Source organism: Chironomus tepperi, unplaced genomic scaffold (genome assembly GCF_022539635.2).
Source record: "Chironomus tepperi strain 1889 unplaced genomic scaffold, CSIRO-AGI_Ctep_v1 contig_412, whole genome shotgun sequence".
Taxonomy (NCBI): Eukaryota; Metazoa; Arthropoda; class Insecta; order Diptera; family Chironomidae; genus Chironomus; species Chironomus tepperi.
In genome coordinates, this window is record NW_027226534.1 from 249,268 (window position 1) to 274,173 (window position 24,906).

The 24,906-nt window shown below is 33.4% G+C and overlaps 6 protein-coding genes across 6 annotated transcripts; 4 read left to right on the top strand and 2 right to left on the bottom strand.

The window, feature by feature from the left end:
- Positions 1–1,702: 1,702 nt before the first annotated feature.
- Positions 1,703–4,602, top strand: LOC139097066 (synaptic vesicle glycoprotein 2B-like). The gene is made up of 4 exons (XM_070648829.1): positions 1,703–2,102; positions 2,265–2,429; positions 2,965–3,416; positions 3,631–4,602. The coding sequence occupies exons 1-4, from the start codon at positions 2,027–2,029 to the stop codon at positions 4,462–4,464; spliced, it is 1,527 nt and encodes a 508-aa protein (XP_070504930.1). The 5' UTR covers positions 1,703–2,026; the 3' UTR covers positions 4,465–4,602.
- A 5,986-nt stretch (positions 4,603–10,588) lies between these two features.
- galla-1 (cytosolic iron-sulfur assembly component galla-1) lies at positions 10,589–11,720 on the top strand. Its single transcript, XM_070648781.1, has one exon. The coding sequence runs from the start codon at positions 10,658–10,660 to the stop codon at positions 11,171–11,173; it is 516 nt and encodes a 171-aa protein (XP_070504882.1). The 5' UTR covers positions 10,589–10,657; the 3' UTR covers positions 11,174–11,720.
- A 589-nt stretch (positions 11,721–12,309) lies between these two features.
- Positions 12,310–14,299, top strand: LOC139097072 (acyl-coenzyme A diphosphatase NUDT19-like). The gene is made up of 3 exons (XM_070648835.1): positions 12,310–12,480; positions 12,555–13,106; positions 13,322–14,299. Exons 1-3 carry the CDS (start codon positions 12,400–12,402, stop codon positions 13,742–13,744), a joined length of 1,056 nt encoding a protein of 351 aa, XP_070504936.1. The 5' UTR covers positions 12,310–12,399; the 3' UTR covers positions 13,745–14,299.
- Positions 14,300–14,408: 109 nt separating this feature from the next.
- LOC139097073 (acyl-coenzyme A diphosphatase NUDT19-like) lies at positions 14,409–15,839 on the bottom strand. The gene is made up of 3 exons (XM_070648836.1): positions 15,692–15,839; positions 15,062–15,613; positions 14,409–15,007 (listed from the first exon to the last, which is right to left on the bottom strand). The coding sequence occupies exons 1-3, from the start codon at positions 15,773–15,775 to the stop codon at positions 14,588–14,590; spliced, it is 1,056 nt and encodes a 351-aa protein (XP_070504937.1). The 5' UTR covers positions 15,776–15,839; the 3' UTR covers positions 14,409–14,587.
- Positions 15,840–15,924: 85 nt separating this feature from the next.
- Positions 15,925–17,249, top strand: LOC139097071 (acyl-coenzyme A diphosphatase NUDT19-like). The gene is made up of 3 exons (XM_070648834.1): positions 15,925–16,102; positions 16,186–16,743; positions 16,810–17,249. The coding sequence occupies exons 1-3, from the start codon at positions 16,019–16,021 to the stop codon at positions 17,224–17,226; spliced, it is 1,059 nt and encodes a 352-aa protein (XP_070504935.1). The 5' UTR covers positions 15,925–16,018; the 3' UTR covers positions 17,227–17,249.
- Positions 17,250–19,486: 2,237 nt separating this feature from the next.
- LOC139097057 (uncharacterized protein DDB_G0290587-like) lies at positions 19,487–21,833 on the bottom strand. Its single transcript, XM_070648821.1, has 2 exons — positions 21,706–21,833; positions 19,487–21,144 (listed from the first exon to the last, which is right to left on the bottom strand). The coding sequence occupies exons 1-2, from the start codon at positions 21,764–21,766 to the stop codon at positions 19,583–19,585; spliced, it is 1,623 nt and encodes a 540-aa protein (XP_070504922.1). The 5' UTR covers positions 21,767–21,833; the 3' UTR covers positions 19,487–19,582.
- Positions 21,834–24,906: the final 3,073 nt, after the last annotated feature.

A 24,906-nucleotide genomic window follows, 5' to 3' on the forward strand; every position in this document is an offset into this window, starting at 1 on the left:
ATTTGTTTCTGTTTTAGAATATTAAGCTAGTCATACTGTGAACTTTAAGTTCTGTTTTTGATCAAACTGATCAATAGTCTTCCTCAGATGACACCTAAAGCTGGCTATTGCTTACTAATTATCAAGTGAAATACAATCAGTATCAATAGTCAAGAACTAGTTTATAGTCAGCTTTTTGTAAATTAGAGAAGCCTTTAAGGGTTCATTCACTTATTACGTAACACGAAAGTCGACTTTATGAAGCTAAGAAGTGACTCAGAGTCTAAAAACCTAAAATGTTTCATATTAGCTCAATTGAACTTTGTGGAAATATCTATAGACGGCTTCCCATCCATTCTGGCTTTAGGTGTGATTGATTTTCAAAACTTAAATTTCATTAGATGAGTCAGTTCACTTTCTAATTTTGTAAGAAAATTATACAAGAAGGACCCGACCGATTTTTTTTTTAATTCTCGGAGGAAGACCCGTGCCCCTAAAGGCCACTCTGGCTACGCCCCTGATCCCTCCCTCTCAGAACGTTACATAATAAGTGAATGAATCCTTTAATCCAAAAAAGTAGAGACTTGAGAACCAGAACAATTTATTTTAATTTTATTTCCGAAAAATGTCAAAACACACCTTAAAATAATTTTTTCACACATCTGTGCTGTTTGATACGTAAAACTGATTATGGTAAGGTGAGAATTTATTAGACATTAATGTCCAGAATTAAAATAATTCTAATGTAGGATGACTAGGTCGATCGTCAGATCAATGATCACAGTTTTTATTCATTTTTGTGGACTAAGATGATTGCTAAATCTATCAAAAATAGACAACATGGTTATTAAGAGCCTAATGAAGTTGTTAAACAGTGTATCCAAGGAACAATGAGAGATTGATGAGCCATACGGCCCTAGAATAGTTTTGTAGTCATGAATTTTCACGTCTGACTTTTGGCTACTAAATTGATAGTCATCCTATATATCAAATAACAATAGCTTTTATCGACAATTTAAATATTTTTGTGATTCGCTTGCAAATAATTTTTTTTCAAACAAAATGACAAAAGAATCTTCGATATTGGTTAATGGGTCATAAAATTCAGGGTAATGATGCTGAATGGTGAGATGTTTCGAGTGGTCTAGTTTTTTATTTCACTCGTTGTAGGAACAGCAACCGCATTTAGATGTTTAAGACCATACAAATTCCGAGTCGATTTTGAGCTAGGACACCAACTCAAAGAAAACTCTGTCAAGTAAGGTGAGCTGAGATGATTAATATTTTGTATTTTACAGTTTCGTAATTCCTAACCTTAAGATTCACAGCTGCACATCAAAAATGGCATTCTATAATATTGACGGTATAATGAGGGAACTGAGGCCAGGTCTTCCAATTAAAGCTAGTTTTTATACTAGCGCTAGTCTTTCCTTTGATGACAATTCAGCTTTTATCACACTAGAAAGGCTATGAGCTTCAATTTAAGGTACAGTTGATAAGGAAAGTATAAATGCCAAAACACAGATCGTACATGTCCAGTTCCACATTCCAAAATAACAAAAATCCGTCGAAAATGGCCAAGCTAATTTGCAGAAAAATCATCAATTAAATCTCAAAATTATGATCGTGTCCAACTTCAATAATTTAATACTGAACTACAAAATCACTACACTGCAACTTTCCATCCCTTGCAATATTCCACACATCTACAATTTCATCGATACTAGACTTGAAGTTTTCTTAAAACACATCAATTAATTTATTATGATTCCTTTAGATGTGAGGCAAAAAAAGCACAAAAAGTAATACTTTCATCCACATTTTATTCCCAAACACATCCAAACAGTCGTGAGAGAAAAAAGTTCGACAGACAACAAAACGAAACGCAAAATTCTTTGTTTTTGTAAGGCATTCAAATATTTGCATTCTGATACAAAACACGATTGTGAAGATTTTAAATTTGTAATAATTTTATGTAAAGCAATTCAGTTAATTGTGAGAAGTCATTGTGGAAAGGAGTGTGTGAAAAAATAGTTCCTGGAAAAAAATGGTTTTTACAATCAGTGAGCATGTGAATCGAGATCTAAATGGAATCTCATTTACTGAGGCAATGAAAATGGCGAGTAAGTGTGGATTGGTCTAGAATTTGTGGATATCCAGCTATGACATGCTAATATTGAGGAGGATATCAAGAAATTTTCAATTTTTTGGAAGTTTTGACCACAAACATCCCTCTTAGTTCCAATAATTCATAATAACCTAACAAATTTTCATCTCATTTTCAGAATTCGGAAAGTTCCAGTACTTCCTCATTCTCATCTCCGGTCTCTTTATCGGCAGCACATTCTTCGAAACAATGGGCATTAATTACGTCTTACCAGTTGCTGAATGTGATCTTGGCATCACATCAAAGTCACAGTATGGTCTGATAAGCGGTATTTGGTTTGCTGGTAGGTGTTCGAGATCACGAAATGATAACGTTAAGTCAAGATTTATAGTCATGTATCATAAAATATCTTTTGTTGACATTTGAATATGCATGATGTATCTAAGTACGCTTTGTTTTTATTTTGATATTTTTTCTTCAACTACATAATGGTATATGATGATGTATATTGGGACATAATGATACATATTAGTATATTATGGTACATAATCATACATAGAAGCATGATATGATACATAGAAGGACATTTTGGTATATAGTGACATGTAATGGTCCATAATGAGCATTTAAGGGTTTATTAGAGGATATTTAGGCTTTGACATTTATTTAAGCTATGAACGACTTACTAACTGACCCTCGTCCCCTAAGATGTCGACTTAATAAGTGAACAGACCCTTAAATTGTGGACAATAGAGTATTGTTAGTATTGAGACTTAAAAATCAGTCATTCACTATCAACTGATTCCCCATTCCAATAAACGTATTCAGCCACTTCAAATTTATTTACTTTTCATATCACTTACTTTTATTTTTATTAGGTATCATCCTCACGTCACATTCTTGGGGTTTTCTCTCTGACGCATACGGTCGTAAAAAGATGTTAATGATAGCATCGTTATCAGCTTTTGTCGCAAGCGTCTTGTCAAGTTTGGCTATAAATTTATGGCAGATGATGCTGTTTCGTCTGATTAATGGACTTTGTATTTCTGGAGCAACAAGCATCGTTTTTGCTTATCTTGGTGAATTTTTAAATGATAAAAATCGTTCAAGGTCAATGATGGCTGCATCTGTCATTTTTGGAGGATGTTGTTTGATACTTCCAGTACTGGCTTGGCTGATTATTAATCAAAAGTGGTCATTTGTGATTCCAATTATTCAAGTGACTTATAAACCTTGGAGATTCTTTCTGATTGTCAGTGGAAGTTTAAGCTTGATTTGTGGACTTTCGTTGTTCTTCTTGCCTGAAAGTCCGAAATTTACATTTTCTCAGGTAAGTTTTTATGAATTATATTAGTCCGTCTGTTAATCCGTTGGGTAGTCCGTCTGCTAGTTCGTATGCCATTCCTTCTGTTAGTCCATCTATTAATCCGTAAGTCAGTCCATTCATCTGTCTATCCATTGCATTATTTCACTGAAGCAACAGCCCACTACGTCTACATAATTGCAGGCATTTATCTCAATATTATTCCTATCTATTCCTTTAGGGCGATGAGCAACGTACACTAAAAATCCTTTCAAAAATCTACAAAATCAACACCGGCGACAACAACTACAGTGTCCACAAATTAAAACCAAATGAAGAATTTGGCGAGACAGGCAAAGGGAAAAATGTATTCAGTCAAATGGGTCAACAGACATCAGCCTTATTTTCCAACTACACACGCTCTATAATCATCGTTTCAGTCATGCAATTTGGCATCTATTTTGTTTGCAATGGCATGTTGCTGTTCTTTCCGCACATTCTCAATCAAACGTCAAAATTTTTAGATGAAAATGCAAACGCAACGGATACGCACATTTGTGAGATTGTCGAGACAACGATAAGAGTACAAAGAGAGCAGCAGGCACTTCAGGTTGAACAGATTTGTATTGATGAATTGGCAATATCCGCTTATTATTACACAATGATCCTTGAAAGCTGTTATGTAACTGGATTCTTGTTAATCAGCTGGATGGTCAATTATACTGGACGACTTGTCATTTTTTCATTTCTTTTCTTCACCACAAGCATCTGTGGATTTACAATTAACTATGTTGGAACGACTGTCGGTGTTTATTTGTATGTATGGCTTCTTGCTTGTGGAATGAATTACACACTGTTGAGTACTGTGACTTATGATTTATTTCCAACGAATCTTCGTTCACTTGCGATGTCATTGTCACTGATGTGTGGACGTTTAGGATCACTAGTTGGTGGAAATATTGCTGGATATTTACTGGAACAATATTGTGACTTGACATTCACACTTTCTGGTGTTGTGTTGTTTTGCAGTGGCATTTTGACATTCTTGATACCGAACATTATGAAGATGAAGTGAAGGTCGTCTTGTAGGTTAATTATATCAAAATATTTGGAGTCATGCTGGAAATTCAGAAAACTAAGATTAGATTATTTAAGGGTCGTACATTAATGTGATTGAAATGTGCAAATAAACTTAATGGTTTTTGAATTTTTATTTCATTTTTTAGAATTTATTGGCATCGGCTTGTCATGTTCTAGTTTGACATTCGGCACAGGACTTTGGGAGTTTGGATTCTAAAAGTCCAAAAATGTGCCTCTACTTTGGGGTCACCTCGCAAAAACTGGAGTCACCTCTCAAAAACTTGGAGTCACAGGAAATGATCAATCTTTAAAATCATCCATTCTAGATGGATATACACGTAAAATTCCAAAAAAAAATGCAATCTTACCTGATAAACCTCAAAATTCTATAATCTCAAACCACATTCATGCATCCCAACTATTCCACACTTATTCTCTTCCTCCTACCCTCCATCAAACCTCCCAGTCATCTCATCATTATTCCCAAAACACAAACTTATCAGCAAAGCGCATATCCACATCATTCAACATAAACCGACAATCCATTACTGTACGAATCACATTGCTCTATTTCAAGTGTCTACGATATTTTCAATTTCACATGCAATCATTTGTAAAACATTTTCACAATTAAAACTGTTTTCCTTTTGTAAATTTTATACTTTTCACTTCAACAACTGATACATAAAGGATGCTCTTCAGTTTTACTGTGAAATTTACTTTATATTGGATTGGTTTGGGGGTTACTGGTGTGGATTGCGATTTTAATCGGATGGAAATAGTTGGTTACAGTGAGGTTAGTAATTCGAATTCGATCGGCAAATATTGAAATGTTGCCACCACGGCGACGAGGTGGCAGTATACTTAAAACCAAGTGGCAGCTACTTGGCAAATCCGGTTGTTTTCGGGCTATCGGGGAAGTTGCTTGGCTTGGTTTAGTATTTTGGTTCCTAATTATTGATTATAACTTATGAGCTGGAGACACATCAATTAATGATCAATTGCATCACATCCTTTAGACTAGTTTATAGTGGGATCTGAATCAATTTTAAGATCTGCACATTACAAGGACATGAGTATGTCATAAGACCTGATGTACCCTGCTATGTATCTAGTTACAATTCTAATGTGCATAAGATTCTCACCAAACACTATCCTTGTGGGTAGGCCTTGCCATGGAGACACATCATTTGCTAAAGACTTCAAAACTCCATCCAACACAAGAAGAAACAAAGCACAAGATTGGCAACTAAAACAGCTATTTTGAAAAAGCTTTGAAGTTAAGACATGACCTGGGAACTAACCAGGGATGACCTAAGATTTGTATGTAAGGTTAACGGACTGCCGTTTAAGCCACTGATGTAATTCCACCACTAAGATGCCAGAAGAGTAAAGAGCCAAACGAGATTATTATAATTCAAATACACAATCAACTGTGAATCCCTATAATAATTTTAACACATATCGCATGCTTTCATTTGCATTCACATTTTGAAATCATTTGTCAATAAAATTCCATTGAAACATTTTCCATCTCCACCATCAACTCGACTCATTTCTATTGCTGCATAACATGTTATTTTTTTTTTCTACTGCCGCATCTACAAAAGAACACTTTTCATTTCGTTGTACAACTCAACGACTAAAATTAATTTTCAATGCAGTCGCGTGAAATTTTTTTTTTCCTCCTTTTTCATCCTGTTTATTGAATTTATTGTTGTTTGCTGTACATTTTGCCGTCAGCAGCTTGCGACAATGGCGTGTAGAGTATTTCTGAAATTGAAAAATTTTCTGCATTGTTGTTGTCGTGCTGCATTGTTGATGTGTGAGAGAAAGAATTGAATTGCATTGAAAGTGTTGATAGATTGATGGACGAATGAATAAACACGATATACTTCTTTTACATGATTTTTTGTGAGTGTCGATTGCATGTGAAAATTTGTGTTTATTGTATTATTTAAATTGATGTATAATATATACAATAAAATTTGATTTCCCCGTGAAAATTGGATGATTTTGGTGATGAATTTTGAAGATTTTAATGGATTTTGTGTCTTTAAAGTGGAATTATAACCTACAATAACACCAATATTTTGAATATGCAATGAAGGACGTGGTTAAATGGTTCAATTGAAATGCGTCTGAACTAGGAATTTTGGACAGCTTTTCAAGGAGTTTGTTTAAATTTTAGGTGAACTTAAATAAAATTCTATTAAAATTCAGCCTAATTTCAATGAATCGATTCAAAAATTCATCCAAAGCCCATCAAATTCACCAAATATTCATCAATTTTCAGTAAAATTTCTATCAAATTCACTCAAAATTTAATCAAAGTCCATCAAATTCACCAAATATCCATCAACTTTTCAGTCTAATTTCGATCAAATTCACTCAAAATTCAACCAAAATCCATCCAAAATCTAAACATTTTCCACAATCTCACTCCAAACCCCTCAAAAATCTCTTCAAAAATAGACAAACTCACCTCATTTCCAGCCCAATTTTTCATTTCCATCTCATCACAATGGCAATAAGGCAAGAAGCCGAATCATCGAATTTTTCACCTCACACATCACAAAATATGTTCATTGACTAAATTACCAGGTTTGATGTTCATGAAATGAAGTGAGAAAATTAGAGGAGGAGGCAAAAAAAAATTGATAAATTGTCACTCATCAAATATCGAATGGGAGCAATTTTTGTGGATTTACGTTTGATTTTGGAGTGCTGACTGAGATGGATGGGTTGGTGAATGAGAGGAAATTTGAATGATTTATGAAAAAAATTGAGAATTTGAGAAAATTTCTTAGAATTTACAGCAAAATATAGCGAAGCAGCTGCAAATTTTTATAAAAATCCTCAAAACATTTTCCTTTAATTTTAAATCAAAATCCTCACAATTTGAACGTAAACACTAAAATCCCATTAATTCAGTACTTTGTCGTTATTTACATTTACCGAACCATAAAGCTTCTTCCATCAGACTCGTTCGAACCACATAAACATTTCAACCTACAACAAAATATTTTGCATATCAATTGCGCATCAAAAACCTGAGTAATGCGATTATCACCAACGTACAATGTTCGACAAGCTCAAAATCAGTTGGGGTCGTTCACTTATTACGTAACAGCTGACCTCCCTTCTCATACCATAACAAAATCATTCGTTGTGCTTATAGCAAGCGTAACAAGGAACAAAATCTCAATACCCCCCTCCACCTCCTCCCCCTATAATCATTTACATAATATGTACACAGCCCCATTGGTGTGTCGTTGTTTCGAAATTCTCGGAACTAAAAATGTTGTCAGTTACATGAGAAAATCGGATCAAAGTCCACAAATGAGATTCTTAGTGTTGGAAGCTGCTTTGAGTTTGAGGATTGTGTATACAACAGCTTGTGATGATGTTTTGCTTTTATTTTCATTTATTTTTGTTCAAAAGGATGAACAATCAATCTGGTTGATGAGATTTTCGATGGGACTTTTTAGGATGATTTTGTGTCAAATTTGGACAATGATGAGCATCATTTGTTGGATGAAATGGCATTAAATTTTCTAAAATTCCAGAGAATTATCTGACAAATTTGTTGATTAATCTTTAATTCGGCATCACGTCAGCGCAACTCTGGCTTGGCGTTCAGAGTCGAAATCGGCATCAGGTTACGAATGCGTCCTTGAATACGCTTCTGGAGTCTGGAGCCGGGCTTTTGAAGAATTAACCATTTTGTGCTATTCAGGGTCGACTCGACTATGTATGAAATTAATGTAAATTTTCCTTAATTAAGACTAATTATCGACTGTGAAAATTTTCCATAAAATAGAAAAATTCAGAAATTATTGGAAAAATCTGTCAAATTTTCGAACAAGGATCCAACAACATACTGTAAAATTCTTTACAAAATGCTTCATTTCGATGCAAAAATATGCAAATTGAGGCAACAAAATTGAGAGATTATAGGAATTTACTAATTTTATGTTCCATAAGCCTTTTGGGGCTCATGTTACTTGAATGTTATTTTGTTGATGTTGATGTGTGTAACATGCGTAGTTTTTGAAAATAAGATGATAATATTTGAATAATTTGTGATATTTTGGATGAAACTTCTATTAATAGGAACAAAGATTGTTAAGTTTGGTGATTTTTAATTTAAATTCAAGAAAAAATTGTGAAAATTTCTCCCAAAAAACCATCCAGATGTTTCAGCATCCTCAATTTTTCACTCATCACCATCATCATTGCTAGATTTTTAGATACACATGGAGCATGGGGAATGAGACAATAAAATAATTTCCACACTAGCTGCTCATCACACTTGAAAAAGTTGCAGTTTCATCATATTTTGGCTATGCTTGTGGGAAAACCTTTGGAGATTCTTTTTTTTGGCAAATTCATTTTGATGCGATGATGAAATAAAAAATTTAGATCTATAAAGTTCTATTTAGACATTATAAATGCTTGTAATTTACAGCTGCTGAATATTTCGTACAGATTAATTTTGATCAATTGAACGATTCTGGAAGAAAATGTCATATCTACAGTGAAGCGAATATTTTTGTGAAGAAAGCGACTTGGCATGCAAATTAAACAAAATTTGGAAGCATTTTGGTTGCTTAATAAGACAAAAGTATGTTGGAAGTTCAAAACGGAACTGCTTAGTTCCAATAAGCATTTGATTGACGACTGAAACAGCAAAATTGTCTTTAAATGCTCATAATTCAATAATGGACTGATGAATATCCAAAATTCTTTCAGGTTTCTTTAGTATGAACAAAATGCTAAATATTGGAAGCAGTAGTTCTGTCTTTTTAGGCCTGTAACATCATTTTTCGTTTTTCAAATTTTTGTAATCAATCTATTTAAAAATTCATATTTTTTAAAAACGACAACAGCTACAAATGTACAGTAAGTACTAAACGATCAGGTTTTCAAAATACTTTCAGCCAATGTCAAGCATTGATATTATTTAAGTTTTAATGTTTTGTAGCGAAAAAAATTTCAATATCTATGTGAACCAAAAAAACTTTTTTTGAATTTTGTCAAAATTTATGAATTTCTCCATTGATTACTAGATACTGGCTGGTAGAACTTTGAAAATCTAATCTTTTGGTACTTACTGCATATTTCTTGCTGTTGTATTTTTGAACAAATATTAATTTAAAAGTTGATTGTTTATAAAAATTTTTAAGCACAATGAATGATGCTACAGACCTGAAAGGACAGAACTGCTGCTTCTAATTTTTAGCATTTTGTTCATACTAAAGAAACCTGAAAGAATTTCGGATATTCATCAGTCCATTATTGAATTATGTGCATTTAAAGACAATTTTGTTGTTTCAGTCGTCAATCAAATGCTTATTGGAACTAAGCAGTTCCGTTTTGAACTTCCAACATACTTTTGTCTTATTAAGCAACCAAAATGCTTCCAAATTTTGTTTAATTTGCATGCCAAGTCGCTTTCTTCACAGAAATATTCACTTCACTGTAGATATGACATTTTCTTCCAGAATCGTTCAATTGCTTTCTGTCTCGATTATTTGAATTCTAACTCGATTTTATTTTGATATTTATGAACAATCGAAGTGGCTCGGAATGATTTAATACTTCAGAACCTAACTATTGCTCTAACCTGAGATCAAGGGTTCGTGACTCGGTATGGGAAAATGTTGAACATGTCCTTTTTTGGAATCAAAAGTAGTAGAATAACGGCTCACAGTCTCCTGTTGTAGGCTGCAGGCCGTAATGTCGTCAAAAGAGTGGCACGGATCCCACCATAGACTGAAGGTCTAGGGATGAGCTCAGTGGCTTGGCGAACTTTGACTCTTTAAACTGTCATTAGCCCTACAATGCATATAACGCGTAGCTCTGGATCTGAATAGTCCAACTTGACATTCACCATCTAAACCTACTTGGCTGCTTACTATTTGATTCGAAAATGTTCCATAATCACATCATGTGAGTTAAATTAGTTAACAATATTGAAAATTTTGAGAAAATTCTATTTTCAAACTGCCTTTTTTCAAAAAGAGAAAAAAACTCAATAAAACCTTAAAATTATCCGTAACGGCCTTTAAAATTTCAAATTCCTTTTCCTTACATTCAGCAATTCCACAGTTTCATTCAATTTCAGTTCAAAATTTATTCAAAATCAAAACAAAAACATTAATTTTTAATTTAAAACAAAGAAAATGTTGTCATTTATTAAACGATTCCGAACGGAATCAGAAGCAGAACGATTCAATGCAGTTCGTTCAGTTGTAGTTAATATTGACGATGTCATTCATCCATCGCTAGCTGACATGGGCTATGCCAATGAAGAGGAACTCAAATTTGCAATTTACGACTTACTAAGAACAATAAAAGATCCAGAAAAGCCACAAACATTAGAAGAGTTAAATGTCGTGTCTGAGGATATGATAACAATTAAAAAGGTTGAAAATGGTCAAGTTCCAGTCGTGAGGATAGAATTTAATCCAACTGTGCCGCATTGCTCATTAGCAACACTTATTGGACTTACAATTCGGATCAAATTACAACGTCATTTTCCGCAGACATTAAAGCTTGACATTTATATCAAGAAAGGAACTCACGCAACAGAAGAGGAAATTAATAAGCAAATTAATGATCGTGAACGAGTGAGTGCGGCATGTGATAATGATAATTTGAGGAAATTGTTGGAAAGTTGTATCAAAGAGGATGATTAAAGATGAATTTTTTGAGGTGCTGGATTGTTAAAAAAATGGAACTGAGAATTTTTTTTATTGTAAATTTTCCACTGCGATGATGATGAATTTTTTAAAGGTTTGGTCATTCTTGGTTAAGGATACTAAGGTTGTGCAAATGAGATTAATTATATAATAGACCCACCCAGATGGCACACAGCTTTAGTTATTCTGGAATACCTAGAAACCTGAATAACACAAGTCGGCTAGTCAATCGCAAATCCTTGAACAGGTTGACGTGACTCAGACATCGCACCAGGTCTGCATGACTCTGACATGGTACCAAATCCAATCTGACACCAAATTAGAGCCAAACAGGTCTGATGCAGGATTTTTGATCAACTGACCGACTTGTCCTATTCAGGAAAACTTTTTGAAAATTCATCATCATTTTTCTAATTAAATACATCACAAATGTGACTAGTTAAATGTTTTTTCTAATTCCAATCATAATATATTGTTAGTAAATTTGATCAAATTGAGATCAAAGATTTTGTAGGCTCAAGCTATTAAGCTGTTTAATAATAAAAGGAAAAAATTTTGAAATTTCTTAATATAAAATTTAGATTTTTTACTATTAATTGCAGTGTTGTTTAAACTGTGTGCCACGGCATGCTTGTGTGTCTCTGAAAGTTTTTGGAAATGCCATGAATCATATGTCGAGTGTGGTTTTGGTCCAGGCTTACCAGCATGATTAGACGTGTTGCAAAATATCTGGACAAATGTGATTTATTGTGCATATGATCAGTTGGACTCAGGCCAGATTCAGTTAGAGGTAATTTTGAAGAAATTTTAGAAAATTCTCGGATTATCAAGAATGTTGAACTGTTCAAAATGATCATTGCTGACTAATTTACTAGATAGTTGTCAAAAATTATCGAAGAAATCATCAACATGATCAAAATATCAGCAAAAGTATTGATCCTTAAAATTCATTAAAATTGATAGAAATATCCTCAAATCTGATCGAAAAATCAATGAAACAATCACAGAATCAACCAATTTGCTCAACAAATCACTTTTCCTTTCCTTTCCAAAAAATTCTAAAAAATCTCATCAAAATTTCCCCAACCGTCACAAAAAATTCAAATTTCAAATCTGCCAGTCAGTCAGATAAAATCATCACAGTTGGTATTGAAATTTTCTGTAATTTATTTTTATTTTTATATCGCAACTGTACAATAATACCGGCATATTAGACTGTCACAATGAGTAGACCATGGAAAGATGCAGCGACGTTAATTGTCCTAGCACGTGATGCTGTAAAAAACTCAAAATATGATTACAAAGTGAGAAACTATGACAACTTAATGATCCAGATCAAAGGTTGAAAATGAAATTCTTGATAAAAAATCTATTTTAGGTTTTGACCTTTAAAAGAACTGCAAAATCGAGTTTTTATGCAAATTCTGTGGTATTTCCTGGTGGTGTGATGGACAAGTCTGACGAATCCGCATCCTGGACGTCATTCTTCAAGCATCACAAAGTCCCATCCGAACAACTCAAAAGACGAAATGAAGTCACAAAACCATTCATTTATGATCCACAAGGCAGCAATAAAATTGAACGAGAAATTTCACTAAGATTGGCTGCAATTCGTGAGACATTTGAGGAACTTGGCATTGCACTATGCAGTCCCGCATCAGACACATCCAAAAGTCCATTTTCTGATTATTTTCATTCAAAAGATTGTGACATTCCATTTTGGCAGAAACAAGTTCACAGCAGTCATGAAACTCTTATGAATTTTTGCGATAATTTTGGAGTTGTACCTAATATTTTGGACTTATGTGAATGGTCAGTTTGGTTGACTCCAAGTTTCTATCCGAAAAGGTTTGAGACTGCATTCTTCGTTGTGACATTGAACTCAATTCCGCCTTGTTATGCTGAAAGTCATGAGGTTCAGAGTTATTCGGTGAGTTGAATGAAGGGCTATAGTTAATAGGATTAGTTGAACTAAGGGACATACTTTAACAAATTGAAGAATTTCTCCAAAAGCCAGAGGAGGATGGTAGTTAGACCTCCAAATGCGCCTATGTGATGTCAATCCTTAGAATTCAGCTAAGACTATTGATTCATTCATTCACGATTGACAATTGACTAATGATTTCAACTTATTTAATATTCTAGTGGCAAACCCCTGAAGAGCTTCTTGCAGCCCACAGAAACAAGACCTCATTCTTGCCACCTCCTCAATACTTTGAACTACATCGTTTCATCAACTGTACAAAAATTGATGACATCGCAAATTTTACCAAAAAAGTCAACGGAACGTCAGTTCCACTAATTCTACCAAAACCATACCAACTAAAAGAATCAATAATGTTGACTTATCCAGGAGATGACTTATATCCAGCATTAAATGAAAAAGGATATTATGAAGACAATCACGATTCACAAAGATTTAAGGATAATACTTATGATGAAGCTATGGAAGGATGCAAGAATTTCTGTAGAATAGAAATGAAAAATTATTTCGCTAGTCGATTGTTGTGCAATGTTGATGATGGATTACTGCCTGCATGCAGTGATGTGTATGGAAGTAAAATTTAATAATTACAGGGTATAAATTTGTGGTCTCTAAGGAACGGAGATTTAGATCTGTGCTAGGGGTTGTTCACTTATTAAGTAACGCTATTTTGGTACTTAAACAGTGAATTGTCCCCTAGAAATTTGATTAAAAATCAATTTCAGCTCTAAGTCTTTGTGGATTAGGGACAGCCAATATTATTTGTTGAAACACAGAGTCTAAAAATTTAGAAAAGTTTGAAATTTGATTTTAAAATTTTACTTTCTTGTTGCGTCATTTAAATCTTTTGTTGTATTTAATGCACAATTCCGGAAGACGCAAATCTTTAATAAGGGATTTCAATATTGATATTAAGTTGAATGGCAAGGTTGAACATCTTGAAAGTTGAAGCACAAAGCAGTCCCTCATTAGCCTTTTTGGTGCTGCGTGATTCCGGAATTAAACACTTTTTATTTAGTACAAATTTATGAAAAAATAATATTTAATTTCAAATTAACTATTTTACACTAAAATTGCATTTATTGAATTTAATAATAAAAATTTTGACATTTTTCAAAAAAAATTGATATTAATTAAAATATTTTAATAATTCTTAATCTTCAAAAATCTAGTTTTGAGTTCTAGGATTCAAAATTAACGTGGAATGAAGAAAATTGGTTTTTTTGGATTTTGTCTAAAAAGTTTTGGAGGTTAAGTTGGATAATTGATCCCAAAACCAAAATTTACCACTGCAGAACTCAATGTCAGACTCAAAACTAGCTTTTTGTGGACTAAGAATTTTTATTTAATTTAAAAAATGTTTTCCTGTACCAAAATAAATATCACAAGCTGTTCACCATTAAGTCTAAAAATCTTCAAAATTTCCATTATAATTTAGCTTTGCTAGTCAAACTCCTAGCAGGCAACAACCCATCATTCGTATTACAGCACATTTTAATCCCAAACATGAATTTCTCAAGCTTCATTCTGCATAAATTTTTAGAATCTTTCTCTAGTTCTTCAAATGTTTTATCTTTGAATCTCTCAGAGTCATAATTGTGTTCATAAAAGCTAACATCTTGTGGATATAAATCATCTCCTGGATATACAAATGTGTAACAATCTTTTAAGTAGTAACTGACTGGATGAATCAGTGGAACATTTGATCCGTTTCTAAATTTTGCAAATGCTGCAATTTCATCGATACTTTTATGATTAATGAACCTGTGGATTTCGTAGAATAAAGGCGGTGGAACCCAAACAAGCTTTTTGTGATGTGCTGATATGGCTTCTTCTGGGGTCATCCACTGGAAAATATTTTTTAATAATTTAAATAAATTAAAAAATTTGCACAAATTTACCATGAAATTTTGAACCTCATAGCTTTCAGGATAACATGGCGGAATTGAGTCCAAAAATGTAACAAAAACTGCAGTCTCAAATCTCTTTAAAGAAAACACAGGTGACAGCCACACAGACCACTCATAAACTTCCATAATGTTAGGAACAACCCCAAATGTATCACAAAAATTCATAAAAGTTTCTTGACTGCTGTGAACTTGTTTCTGCCAAAATGGAATGTCGCAATCTTTTGCATGAAAATAATCAGAAAATGGACTTTTTGATGTGTCTGATGCTGGACTGCATAGTGCAATACCAAGTTCCTCAAATGTCTCACGAATTGCAGCCAATCTTAGTGAAATTTCTCGTTCAATTTTATTGCTGCCTTGTGGATCATAAATGAATGGTTTTGTGACTTCATTTCGTCTTTTGAGTTGTTCAGTTGGGACTTTATGGTGCTTAAAGAATGACGTCCAGGATGGAGACTCGTCAGAGATGTCTAAGGACCCACCAGGGAATGATAGATTTTTAGAACGGACGCTGGTTTGCTCAGTTCTAGTGAAGATTAAAATCTAGAAAAATTGTGAGAATTTTGAAAATTCTTAAAGAATCAAATGAAAGCTCAAAGTTTAATTCCATTTAATCTCCACCTTATAATCATAATTTGTACTTTTTGAAGGATCTCTAGCAAAGACAATTAGCGTTGCTGCCTCCCTCCATGGCTTTTTGTTCATGACAATTTCGTAAATATTTAAATTTACTGAATTTTCTTACTATTTTATTCAAAATATTATTTTAAATCCACAGAAAAAAAAGAAAACAAAAACAAATTTTAAAAATTGGTTTTTGCTTTTTCATGTCGGTCTGTCAAATACACGATCGACCCCCTGTTGCACTTATCAGTAAAATCACAATAGAAAACCAGTTAAGATCAATATTCAAATTTATTTAAAAATTAATAAAATTCACAATTTGTCATGCTAACAAAACCGCTTAGAAATGCAGCATCGATGATTATCTTAGCACGTGATGCATCAAAATCATCAAGATTTGATTATAAGGTAATTTTATCTATCTAAAAATAACTGAATTTTGGTCTTATCAGTCCAAGGTTAATGACATAAATAAAAATTTATATTTTTAGATTTTAACATTCACAAGAAGTGAAAAAACAAGCATTTTTGATAACACACTGTGCTTTCCAGGAGGTCAACTACATGACTCAGACGAGTCTCCATCCTGGACGTCATTCTTCAAGCACCATAAAGTCCCAACTGAACAACTCAAAAGACGGAATGAAGTCACAAAACCATTCATTTATGATCCACAAGGCAGCAATAAAATTGAACGAGAAAGTTCATTAAGATTTGCTGCAATTCGTGAGACATTTGAGGAACTTGGTATTGCTCTGTGCAGTCCCGCATCAGACACATCCAAAAGTCCATTTTCTGATTATTTTCATTCAAAAGATTGCGACATTCCATTTTGGCAGAAACAAGTTCACAGCAGTCACGAAACTCTTATGAATTTTTGTGATAAATTTGGGGTTGTGCCGAATATAATGGGAGTTTATGAGTGGTCTGTATGGCTGTCACCAATATTTAGGAAAATTTTAAAGAGATTTACGACTGCTGTGTTTATTACAATGTTGGACTCGATACCTGAATGTCATCCGGAAGAACATGAAGTTCATGATTATTTGGTTAGTGTTTAAGGATCAATCAATTCACTAAATTCTTGTATAATCATCAAATTTCTCAATTTTCAGTGGCTAACCCCAGACGAGATCTACGATGGACAACAAAAAGACAAATTATTCCTCCCACCGCACTTATTCTATGAACTTCATAGATTCATTGACTGCACAAGCATCGATGAGATAGCAAACTTTGCAAAACAAAGAGATGGACAGTCTTTACCTTTAATCTACCCAATCTTCTACATACTGAAAGATAGCTTAGCAATGATATTTCCAGGAGATGATTTATATCCAAAAAATATCAATTTTTATGAGAAAAATTACGATGAAAGGAAATTTAGTGATAAAACTTATGATGAGATTATTGTTGGATGTAAGAACTTTTGTAGGGCTGAAATGGAACTTTTACATTCCAAGAGATTTTTGTGTAATATTGATGATGGACTATTGAAGCCCAAAAGTGAAGAAGTTATTAAATTTAGATGAGATTTGTGATATTTCCATGAAAATTAATGTTGATTTTAATCGATTCCTGGATCATTTCCATGTAATTTCCAGCTAGTTGACCAGAGGCGTAGCTAGAAATTTGATGAGGTAGGGGTGCTTTGACAGGTTTTTGTATGGACCACAAACCTCCTTTTCCTTAGCAAATTGATTTGAATTTGTTTTCAATTAGGGATATAGCTTTGACCTGAAACCTAATGTGAATCTATGACTGGATCCTGTTTGCATTTTGTTGCTTTCTTTGTACATGTTGGGTTCGGAGATGGTAAATTTTAAATCTTAGTGTTAACTAGAAATAACACTAAGAATTGTCAAGAAATAGTGGTAACAGTGTGTGCCATGAGAAGGTATTAACTTGACATTTGGTCAGCTTCGGAGTCAGACTTCGGCTTCTCCAATTCTCCCGAGATTGGACTGGGATTTGACTGTGAGAGCTGCAAGATCTCAAAAATCAGGCACCTTCGATAACACAAGAATCCTGACGATAACTTTCAACAGTTTATATGATATATTCTTACAAACAAAGCACAGACACGCCCCTGGTAAAGACTTTAAGATGCTTACCCACTTAAAAATAATTTAAATTCCAAAACAATGTCAAATTACTATCTATTGACCATACTATTATCATACGTACAGTATACTTGCCATTTCTGTTTATAATTTTATCAGCTTTTTTATTATTTTTCTTTCTGACAGCTGAGCATACATGCAACCTTATATATTGGCGGCACCACTTGTCTGTGTTTCTTTTTTGTCATCATCAACAAAGTGAAAGAAAAATTTTCGTTATAATTTCACTGTTACAGTTTTTGTTACAGAAATTTTACAGTACAGCATGTTATATAGAGCTTGTAAGTAGGTTAAGTGGATCACCAAATGTTTTTGGATAATACATCAATTTTAGTGATGAACTTGTCACGTGTATGTAAATCAACAGTACCAAAACTAACCCTGATCTTCATTTTATTAATTTTATTATAAAATCATTTTTTTATTCAAACAAAACAAAATTTAAAGGAATAACAGAAGCATTGAGACTTTTTGTTGCCGAAAAAAACCTGATTAAATATTTTGTCATTCATTTTAAAAACAGAAAACCTTAAAATTGAGTTAAAAAATGCGTAAAATTGAAATTTTTAAGGTTATTTAGATTTTGCAACAAACAAGAAACTAGATATGTGCTCAAAACTACATATTTAGTCACATGGAGTGACAAATTGTCAATTCTAGTGGTAAGGTCTTAAAGCTTAGCGGACTGAGTACTTGATCGATTTGATTAGGGACGACTAGTGAATCGAGGTGACCCGGTGGTGGAATGGTTTTGCACTTCGGTACCTAATTATTGTGATACCGACCAAGTGGCCATACGTTCGTTACTCAGGACAAACTTTTTCGTCTGCCCTTTTTAGAATCATACATGGCTCACACATTACCTTTGTAAGTTTAAGACAAAAACTGACAATATCTTCATCGAAAGATTGGTTCTGATCCCACTGTGAACTGTATATCTACTGAGTGCAGTGGTCTATCGCACCCTCAATCGTTAAACAATCATTAAACGTCTTTGCGCAGCTCTGAATCTCAATGATCTGAATACATAAAGTTGTTTAAGTGTCGCTTAGATGCGGTTTGTCGTCCTTAGTTCTAATCGACAAATCCGATTTGTCGTTCTTAATTCAAAACGAATCATGACCTTTATCATGTATAAGACACTTATTCACACAGGTGTGCTATATTGTCGAGAATAATTGAATATAACTGCTGCAGACGATCATACAATTTTTGTTTTTAAGAGGAGGATCCTTAGAGTCATCTGTGTATTCAAAAGAGAAGGAGATCAGGATAAGTATTAGAGCAACGCAGATCACACGGTATAGGGAGACTGGTATGAAAAGAAGAGTGAAAGTGAACAGGCTTTGATATTCTGGACATGTTATTGTAGAAGCTCCATTACATAAAGTCTTTTAATCTGACTTATTAGATGATAAAAGAGCTTGTGAACGACCTTAGAACTCTTGAAAGAAGTCTGTACAGTATTGAACTTGCCATTTGTTATTGACAATCAACAATAAAGCCAGCATTGAAGGCCATCTGAGGGAAGCTAAGGTTCACAACTGATCTGCCAAGGAACTTGAACTGAACAAGATGACACCAGTCGTCCCTAGAACTAAAATCAATTCATTTGACTAAACGGATCATCAATCTGAGATCTAAATCATTTTAAATTAAAGTTTGTATCTTCAACTTCCACTGATCTTTATTTAAAAGCTTTTCAGTCTAATTTTACAAATTAAAATGTTCAAAAATATCAAATTTATCAGAAATAAAAGAATCTTTATTGCTCAATATAATATTCACAAAGTAATGGAAGTTCCAAATCACAATCAGCTGCATTAGCTGCAATTGGATGATGTCCTGTAAAACTCATTATTCTCAAACAACTTCCAGAATGTGCTCCTTCAAAATGCGTTCCTGGATAGATGAATCGCTTTTGTCCCTTATTTTCCGACAGGAAGTAATACCAAAGGTCATTGATGTATCGTCCATTAATCCAATATGATGATATAGTCTTGAACAAATGATGAAGTTGATGACGGCACACAAGATGATGATCAACTGTCTGAATTGCAAACAAGTCCATTTCCTCTCTTGAACAAATTTCATGTGCTTCATCATAATTGACATTTTTATTAATTACACAAACTGATTTGGCATATCTTGATGAATGATATAGATCCATACTCTCATTACAAATTGCTGGCGCTTTATCCTTAATTGCCTTCAAACCCTTGAATTTTGGACGAAGCATGTGCTTATTTGGATGAAAAATCGGTGCTGCAATTGTTGTTGGTACGACTCTTTTTATGGGAGTTACAGGTGGTTTGGGTGTCGGTATGGGTTTTTGAGTTGTTGGAGCAATTGTAGTTCCCACAGTTGTTGTTTCAGGTATAACCTCAGGATCATCAATAATTGGTGGAATTATCATTGGAATAATGATTGCTTGCTTCTGTTTCTCAATCATTTCTTCAGCTCTTCTTATTTCTTCCATAAGTTCCTTCTGGATTTCATCTTCTTGGGCTGAACTTGGGTCATTAACATATTCCTGTTTTGGTGGATCAATTGTAAATTCTGGAATTGATTCCTTTAGTCTAGTTTCTTCTGTTGTCTTTGCACATTCTGTTGTTGTTTCTTCTGGAGTTGTTGCTGCAGATTCTGTGGTTGTTGTTGTAGTTTCTGGGGTACTAGTTGTAGTTTCTGGAGTTGTAGGAATCTCAGTAGTTGTCGTGGTTGTAGTTCTAGCTAAACATTCAGTCCAATCTTTGGTAATATCTTTCAAATTTGCTTCCAATGCCGTGAAAGTATTCAAGTGCTTACTGTATGGTTCTTTATTAAGATTAGTTTCTAATTGTAGACCCGAAGCTAAGTAAGCAACTAAACTAGATGAAATTTTCTCTTTGCATGTTTGGTCTTGAACAATTGCAGCATTAACAGCTGTTTGAAGTGCTGAGAAGCTATTTAAAATATTTAATACTTTTGGTTCGAGTACTTTTATTGGATCTACAGTTGTCGTGGTCGTTGTCGTAGTCGTTGTTGGTGGATTTGTGGTTGTTGTTGTAGTGGTTGTAGGCTTAGTAGTTGTAGTAGTGGTAGTTGATGTGGTTGTTGTGGGTGGTTGAGTTGTTGTTTCTGGTGCCTGAGTCTCTAATTCTTCTTCATATTCATCTTCTGCACCATCTTCTAATTCATACTCATCTCCTGGATATTCTTCCTCTTCTGGATATTCATCCTCTCCTTCACCATCTCCCTCATCTTCCTGTTCATCTTCTTCATCATCTTCTGGTGCTTCATCATCATCTTCATCATCTTGTGGTGGTGCTGGTGCATCTGGAGGCTTTCCTGGTAGGGAATATGATTTTTAATTAATTTTATGAAATAACTGAAGGACAAATGATTCTGTTGTCTGTTCAGGTTCTGTTTAGTAAACTACGTTTTACATCACATGTGTGTATTACACTTGAATATTCTCAGATGCGTGCCTGAGCTTTTGTCCAAAAAATTTTGTCTAGAATAGTTTGAATTTTAGAATATTTAATGCAAAATTGTTTAAGAATAACTTATTTTAAAGGCCCGGAATAGCACAAATCGATTAATCCATCAAATATCTGGTTGCAGGCTCCAAACCCAGACCAAGTAAATGTCACATCAGACTAGAGGCAGATTTTGGATCAAATAACTGACTTGTGCTTTTTGAGGACACAAAAAACACTAAAAAGACTCAAAAATGTTCATCATATTAACATTGGTGGGTGCATTCAGGTGAGGGTCTTGGGTATTAACCCCTTCTCCCCTTCTTTTTGGAAAAAATACTTCAATTTGCTGAGGTTTCTCTTGAAAAGTATCCCGAAATCCCGTCTACATGTTTGGGATTTTCATGTTGTCTTAACAGGGATTACTTACCCTCAACAAGACATATTAAAGACACACCAAACAAAAATAAAAAAATAAGCGTAAATTTCATTTCTTTGGTTTAAAATTCAAACTTTTATAAGTAAAGTCAACGATCCTAACTCCGAACTAGATCGAATGGAACTGAAACTTTTTTTCGACAGATCTACGAAAAAAAAACGCACACAAAAGGAGGTAAAACATCTGTTGGATCGTCATTAAATTTAATTAAAGGAATATGGCGTCATATCTGTTTTTATTTCAATATAGGACTGGTTTTCGTGGTGTTATTTAGGGCTGTATTGTTTAATATTTTACTGCAATTGGAATTGTCTATTGAGTTTAATTTTGTGCGGTTTCAGTAACTTTAAAGCGAATGAATTTGATGCTAGGAAAGTATTTTAAGGTACACAGTTAGCAACATAGTCAGATGTAATTTTTTTGTTTTAATAGGTGCTACTTATAGGAATTAAGGAAATAAATTTGATGATAAACAAACAGAAAAACACGAATTACGTAGAAAGAATTGAACTTACATGCCTGAACTGTGACAGAATACATAAATTCATTATTATACAATTCCAATGTAAAAGCTCAACTTAATTTCAGTTTGGTCCGATGCCGATTTTTGACCTAAAATCACGTTTATTAAGGTTATGAACCCTAAAATTAGGGCTAGACTGGGGCACTACTGGGGTTATATTGGACTTTTCTGAGTCTTAATAATCAAAGAAGTAGTTAAATTACATGCGAAACTTGCTAAAAAGTGCAGAAAATAATTGAAATATTTTCAGTCCAGGCTTGAATCCAGACCTTCAAAAGGAAACCTTTTGAGGCTTTGTCGGGACACAGCAGCATGGGAGAAAAGTACAACAGCATCCCGGCAAAAATACAGCATATGGTAGCCCTACCTAAAATGGGAAAATTTGGGCAGAAAAAAAGCGACAACGACAATAAAAAGCGGCAATTATTTAAAAGATTGGGAAATCAGACAGTCGACTCAAAGATCTTGGGTTGGAAATAAAACTTGTCGGGATTAGGGTTTTGAATAGCGGAACTGACTTATATGAAATATTGATATTCAATAGATATTGGAAAGATTTCAATATCGGTATTGAAAAGCGGAATTTCCGAATATGAAAGCCTGGAATCTGTCTTTACATAGAATCAATATTAACTTGAAACTACATTTTTAAATGGGAATTCGTCCTCAATATAATTTAAATCTAGTTAGTTTCAGTTATTTTGAGGCGGATTTTGAGTAAATTGTACTATCAGGTTCGAATTTCAATACCGTAACGGGAAATTGGTCCGAAATCCCTAGCGGCAATGATCTAAATGATTAAGAAGTCAGACAGTCGATTCAAAGATCCTGGATTGGATCCCAGGGAAAGTCTAGTTGAATTCGGGAGCTTTTCGCTCTTCTAGTCACTTCAATTTGGCTCTATGTGGTTCGTCTCACAAATTGCGACTAGATTCATTGCATTGATTTACCCTGGGTTGTGACAGTTGACATTCATAGTGACTAAAATCGTCTTCATGACTCACACACCATTGGCTTCAATAAATGAAATGTTTTTGACAAGTATAAAATTTTCCATCCAATTTCCTTTTATTTTCCATTTTTCCATAAATAATTTATAAAATTTAATTTGTATGATTAATCATCAAGTTCTCTAGAATTAATAATTCATATATTCATCAATATTCCTCTTCAACAATCTCTTCCTCAGGATATTCATACTGTCCTTCTGCTAAGTCTTCAGCATTTAAATTCTCAATCATTTCATCAATATTTCCTTCTTCGCCTTCTTCACCTTCTTCACCATAATAGTCGTCGCCATAATAGTCAATATCTGTTGGTGGTGGGTCATTAGCTTGGACTGGATTTGATGCTGAGTAAAAATAGTTAAATAGATTATTTTCAGTTCTATTTATTGATATCAGAGTTGGTTTTTCTTACAAATCCATACAAATTATCAAGAAATTGTACGGATGACTGTTTTGCAACTCTTATTGATATTGAGGGATATTAGGGAATGATCGGGAATTACGCAACATTTAGGAGATTAGGAGGTTTAAAATATTGTTATGGAGTTCACATTTAGCTTGGTGATTTTGTTACAAAACATTACTTTTGGGGATCGATAGTCAAAAAACCAAGATTTAAAGCTACGTTGCATAATAAGTGAACGTCCTCAAACTTAAATTCGTGAATTTTTGTCCGATTTTTAAAATATTTTGCAGACATTTAACAATATTTTTAAAAGAATTTTGAAAATCACGAAAATCTCAAAAATCGTTATTTTTAAAATTCTATCCAAAAATCATTTACTTAGTTCGTAACATAAGTAATCGACTTTTTGGCCCCCCAGCCCTTCCATTCCAGCAAAAATTCCATTTAAAAATGTTTTTTATTCAAAAATTAATTCTTATAATTCTTTAACCACTTTTCAATAATTTAAAATCCTAAAATTCACAAATTTAACTCACCATTGGTCACACAAATCACACCAAAAACTAAAATATTGAGTAACAAAAATTTGAGACTCATTATTATGAATTAATGCTGATACCGGTAAATAATAAATTCAACTATTCACAGTGATGTGTCTTTTATAGTGTGAACTAAATGTAGGAATGTTGAAATTGAACAAAAACTGTTCAAATAAATGATGATGATTATTTGAGAATGAACCTTACTCGTGCAAATTAATGATATTGGCACCATTTTATATGGTAAGATATTTTTATATAGAATATAGATTCTGTTGTTTCTAATGATTTTGCATTTTATTGCATGTTATTTTAGGGAAGTTTGTTCATGCATTTCGTTGAATATTCTGTGAACTACACTGGATATTCAGCTTTTCTATATTGATGATTGTTTTTTTAAGTGAGACGACAATTTTTTTTTGGGTTTATGGGCCTATTTAAGAGGGTTTAGGGGATAAAAACCCACACATTTTTTGGAAAAAATTCTTAATTTTATTTGTGATTTTTCATGAGGAAAATCCGAAATTTCTCTAATTTTTTTACATACTGCAACCACGTTCTGAGTGGAGCTTAGAATGCCACAAAAGCCTTTCCATTTGACGCTGTTGATGGCGCTGTAATGTAGTTTGTATAAATAGTAATAAAATTTAAAATTTAAAAAATTTTCTAAATTGAATTATTTTTGAAATTATTTTGCAAGTTTAGATATTTAAAAAA

What these genes read in the sequence shown, in the direction of transcription:
- galla-1 (XM_070648781.1), top strand. Translation starts at nt 10,658, where the DNA reads ATGTTGTCATTTATTAAACGATTCCGAACGGAATCAGAAGCAGAACGA.
- LOC139097071 (XM_070648834.1), top strand. Translation starts at nt 16,019, where the DNA reads ATGCTAACAAAACCGCTTAGAAATGCAGCATCGATGATTATCTTAGCA. An exon ending in CATCAAGATTTGATTATAAG is followed by an intron (nt 16,103 to 16,185) that starts GTAATTTTATCT and finishes TTATATTTTTAG; the next exon opens with ATTTTAACATTCACAAGAAG. An exon ending in ATGAAGTTCATGATTATTTG is followed by an intron (nt 16,744 to 16,809) that starts GTTAGTGTTTAA and finishes CTCAATTTTCAG; the next exon opens with TGGCTAACCCCAGACGAGAT.
- LOC139097057 (XM_070648821.1), bottom strand. Translation starts at nt 21,766, where the DNA reads ATGAAATTTACGCTTATTTTTTTATTTTTGTTTGGTGTGTCTTTAATA. An exon ending in TTTAATATGTCTTGTTGAGG is followed by an intron (nt 21,145 to 21,705) that starts GTAAGTAATCCC and finishes ATTCCCTACCAG; the next exon opens with GAAAGCCTCCAGATGCACCA.
- LOC139097073 (XM_070648836.1), bottom strand. Translation starts at nt 15,775, where the DNA reads ATGAACAAAAAGCCATGGAGGGAGGCAGCAACGCTAATTGTCTTTGCT. An exon ending in GTACAAATTATGATTATAAG is followed by an intron (nt 15,614 to 15,691) that starts GTGGAGATTAAA and finishes CAATTTTTCTAG; the next exon opens with ATTTTAATCTTCACTAGAAC. An exon ending in ATGAGGTTCAAAATTTCATG is followed by an intron (nt 15,008 to 15,061) that starts GTAAATTTGTGC and finishes AATATTTTCCAG; the next exon opens with TGGATGACCCCAGAAGAAGC.
- LOC139097066 (XM_070648829.1), top strand. Translation starts at nt 2,027, where the DNA reads ATGGTTTTTACAATCAGTGAGCATGTGAATCGAGATCTAAATGGAATC. An exon ending in TGAGGCAATGAAAATGGCGA is followed by an intron (nt 2,103 to 2,264) that starts GTAAGTGTGGAT and finishes TCTCATTTTCAG; the next exon opens with AATTCGGAAAGTTCCAGTAC. An exon ending in CGAAATTTACATTTTCTCAG is followed by an intron (nt 3,417 to 3,630) that starts GTAAGTTTTTAT and finishes CTATTCCTTTAG; the next exon opens with GGCGATGAGCAACGTACACT.
- LOC139097072 (XM_070648835.1), top strand. Translation starts at nt 12,400, where the DNA reads ATGAGTAGACCATGGAAAGATGCAGCGACGTTAATTGTCCTAGCACGT. An exon ending in ACTCAAAATATGATTACAAA is followed by an intron (nt 12,481 to 12,554) that starts GTGAGAAACTAT and finishes AATCTATTTTAG; the next exon opens with GTTTTGACCTTTAAAAGAAC. An exon ending in ATGAGGTTCAGAGTTATTCG is followed by an intron (nt 13,107 to 13,321) that starts GTGAGTTGAATG and finishes TTAATATTCTAG; the next exon opens with TGGCAAACCCCTGAAGAGCT.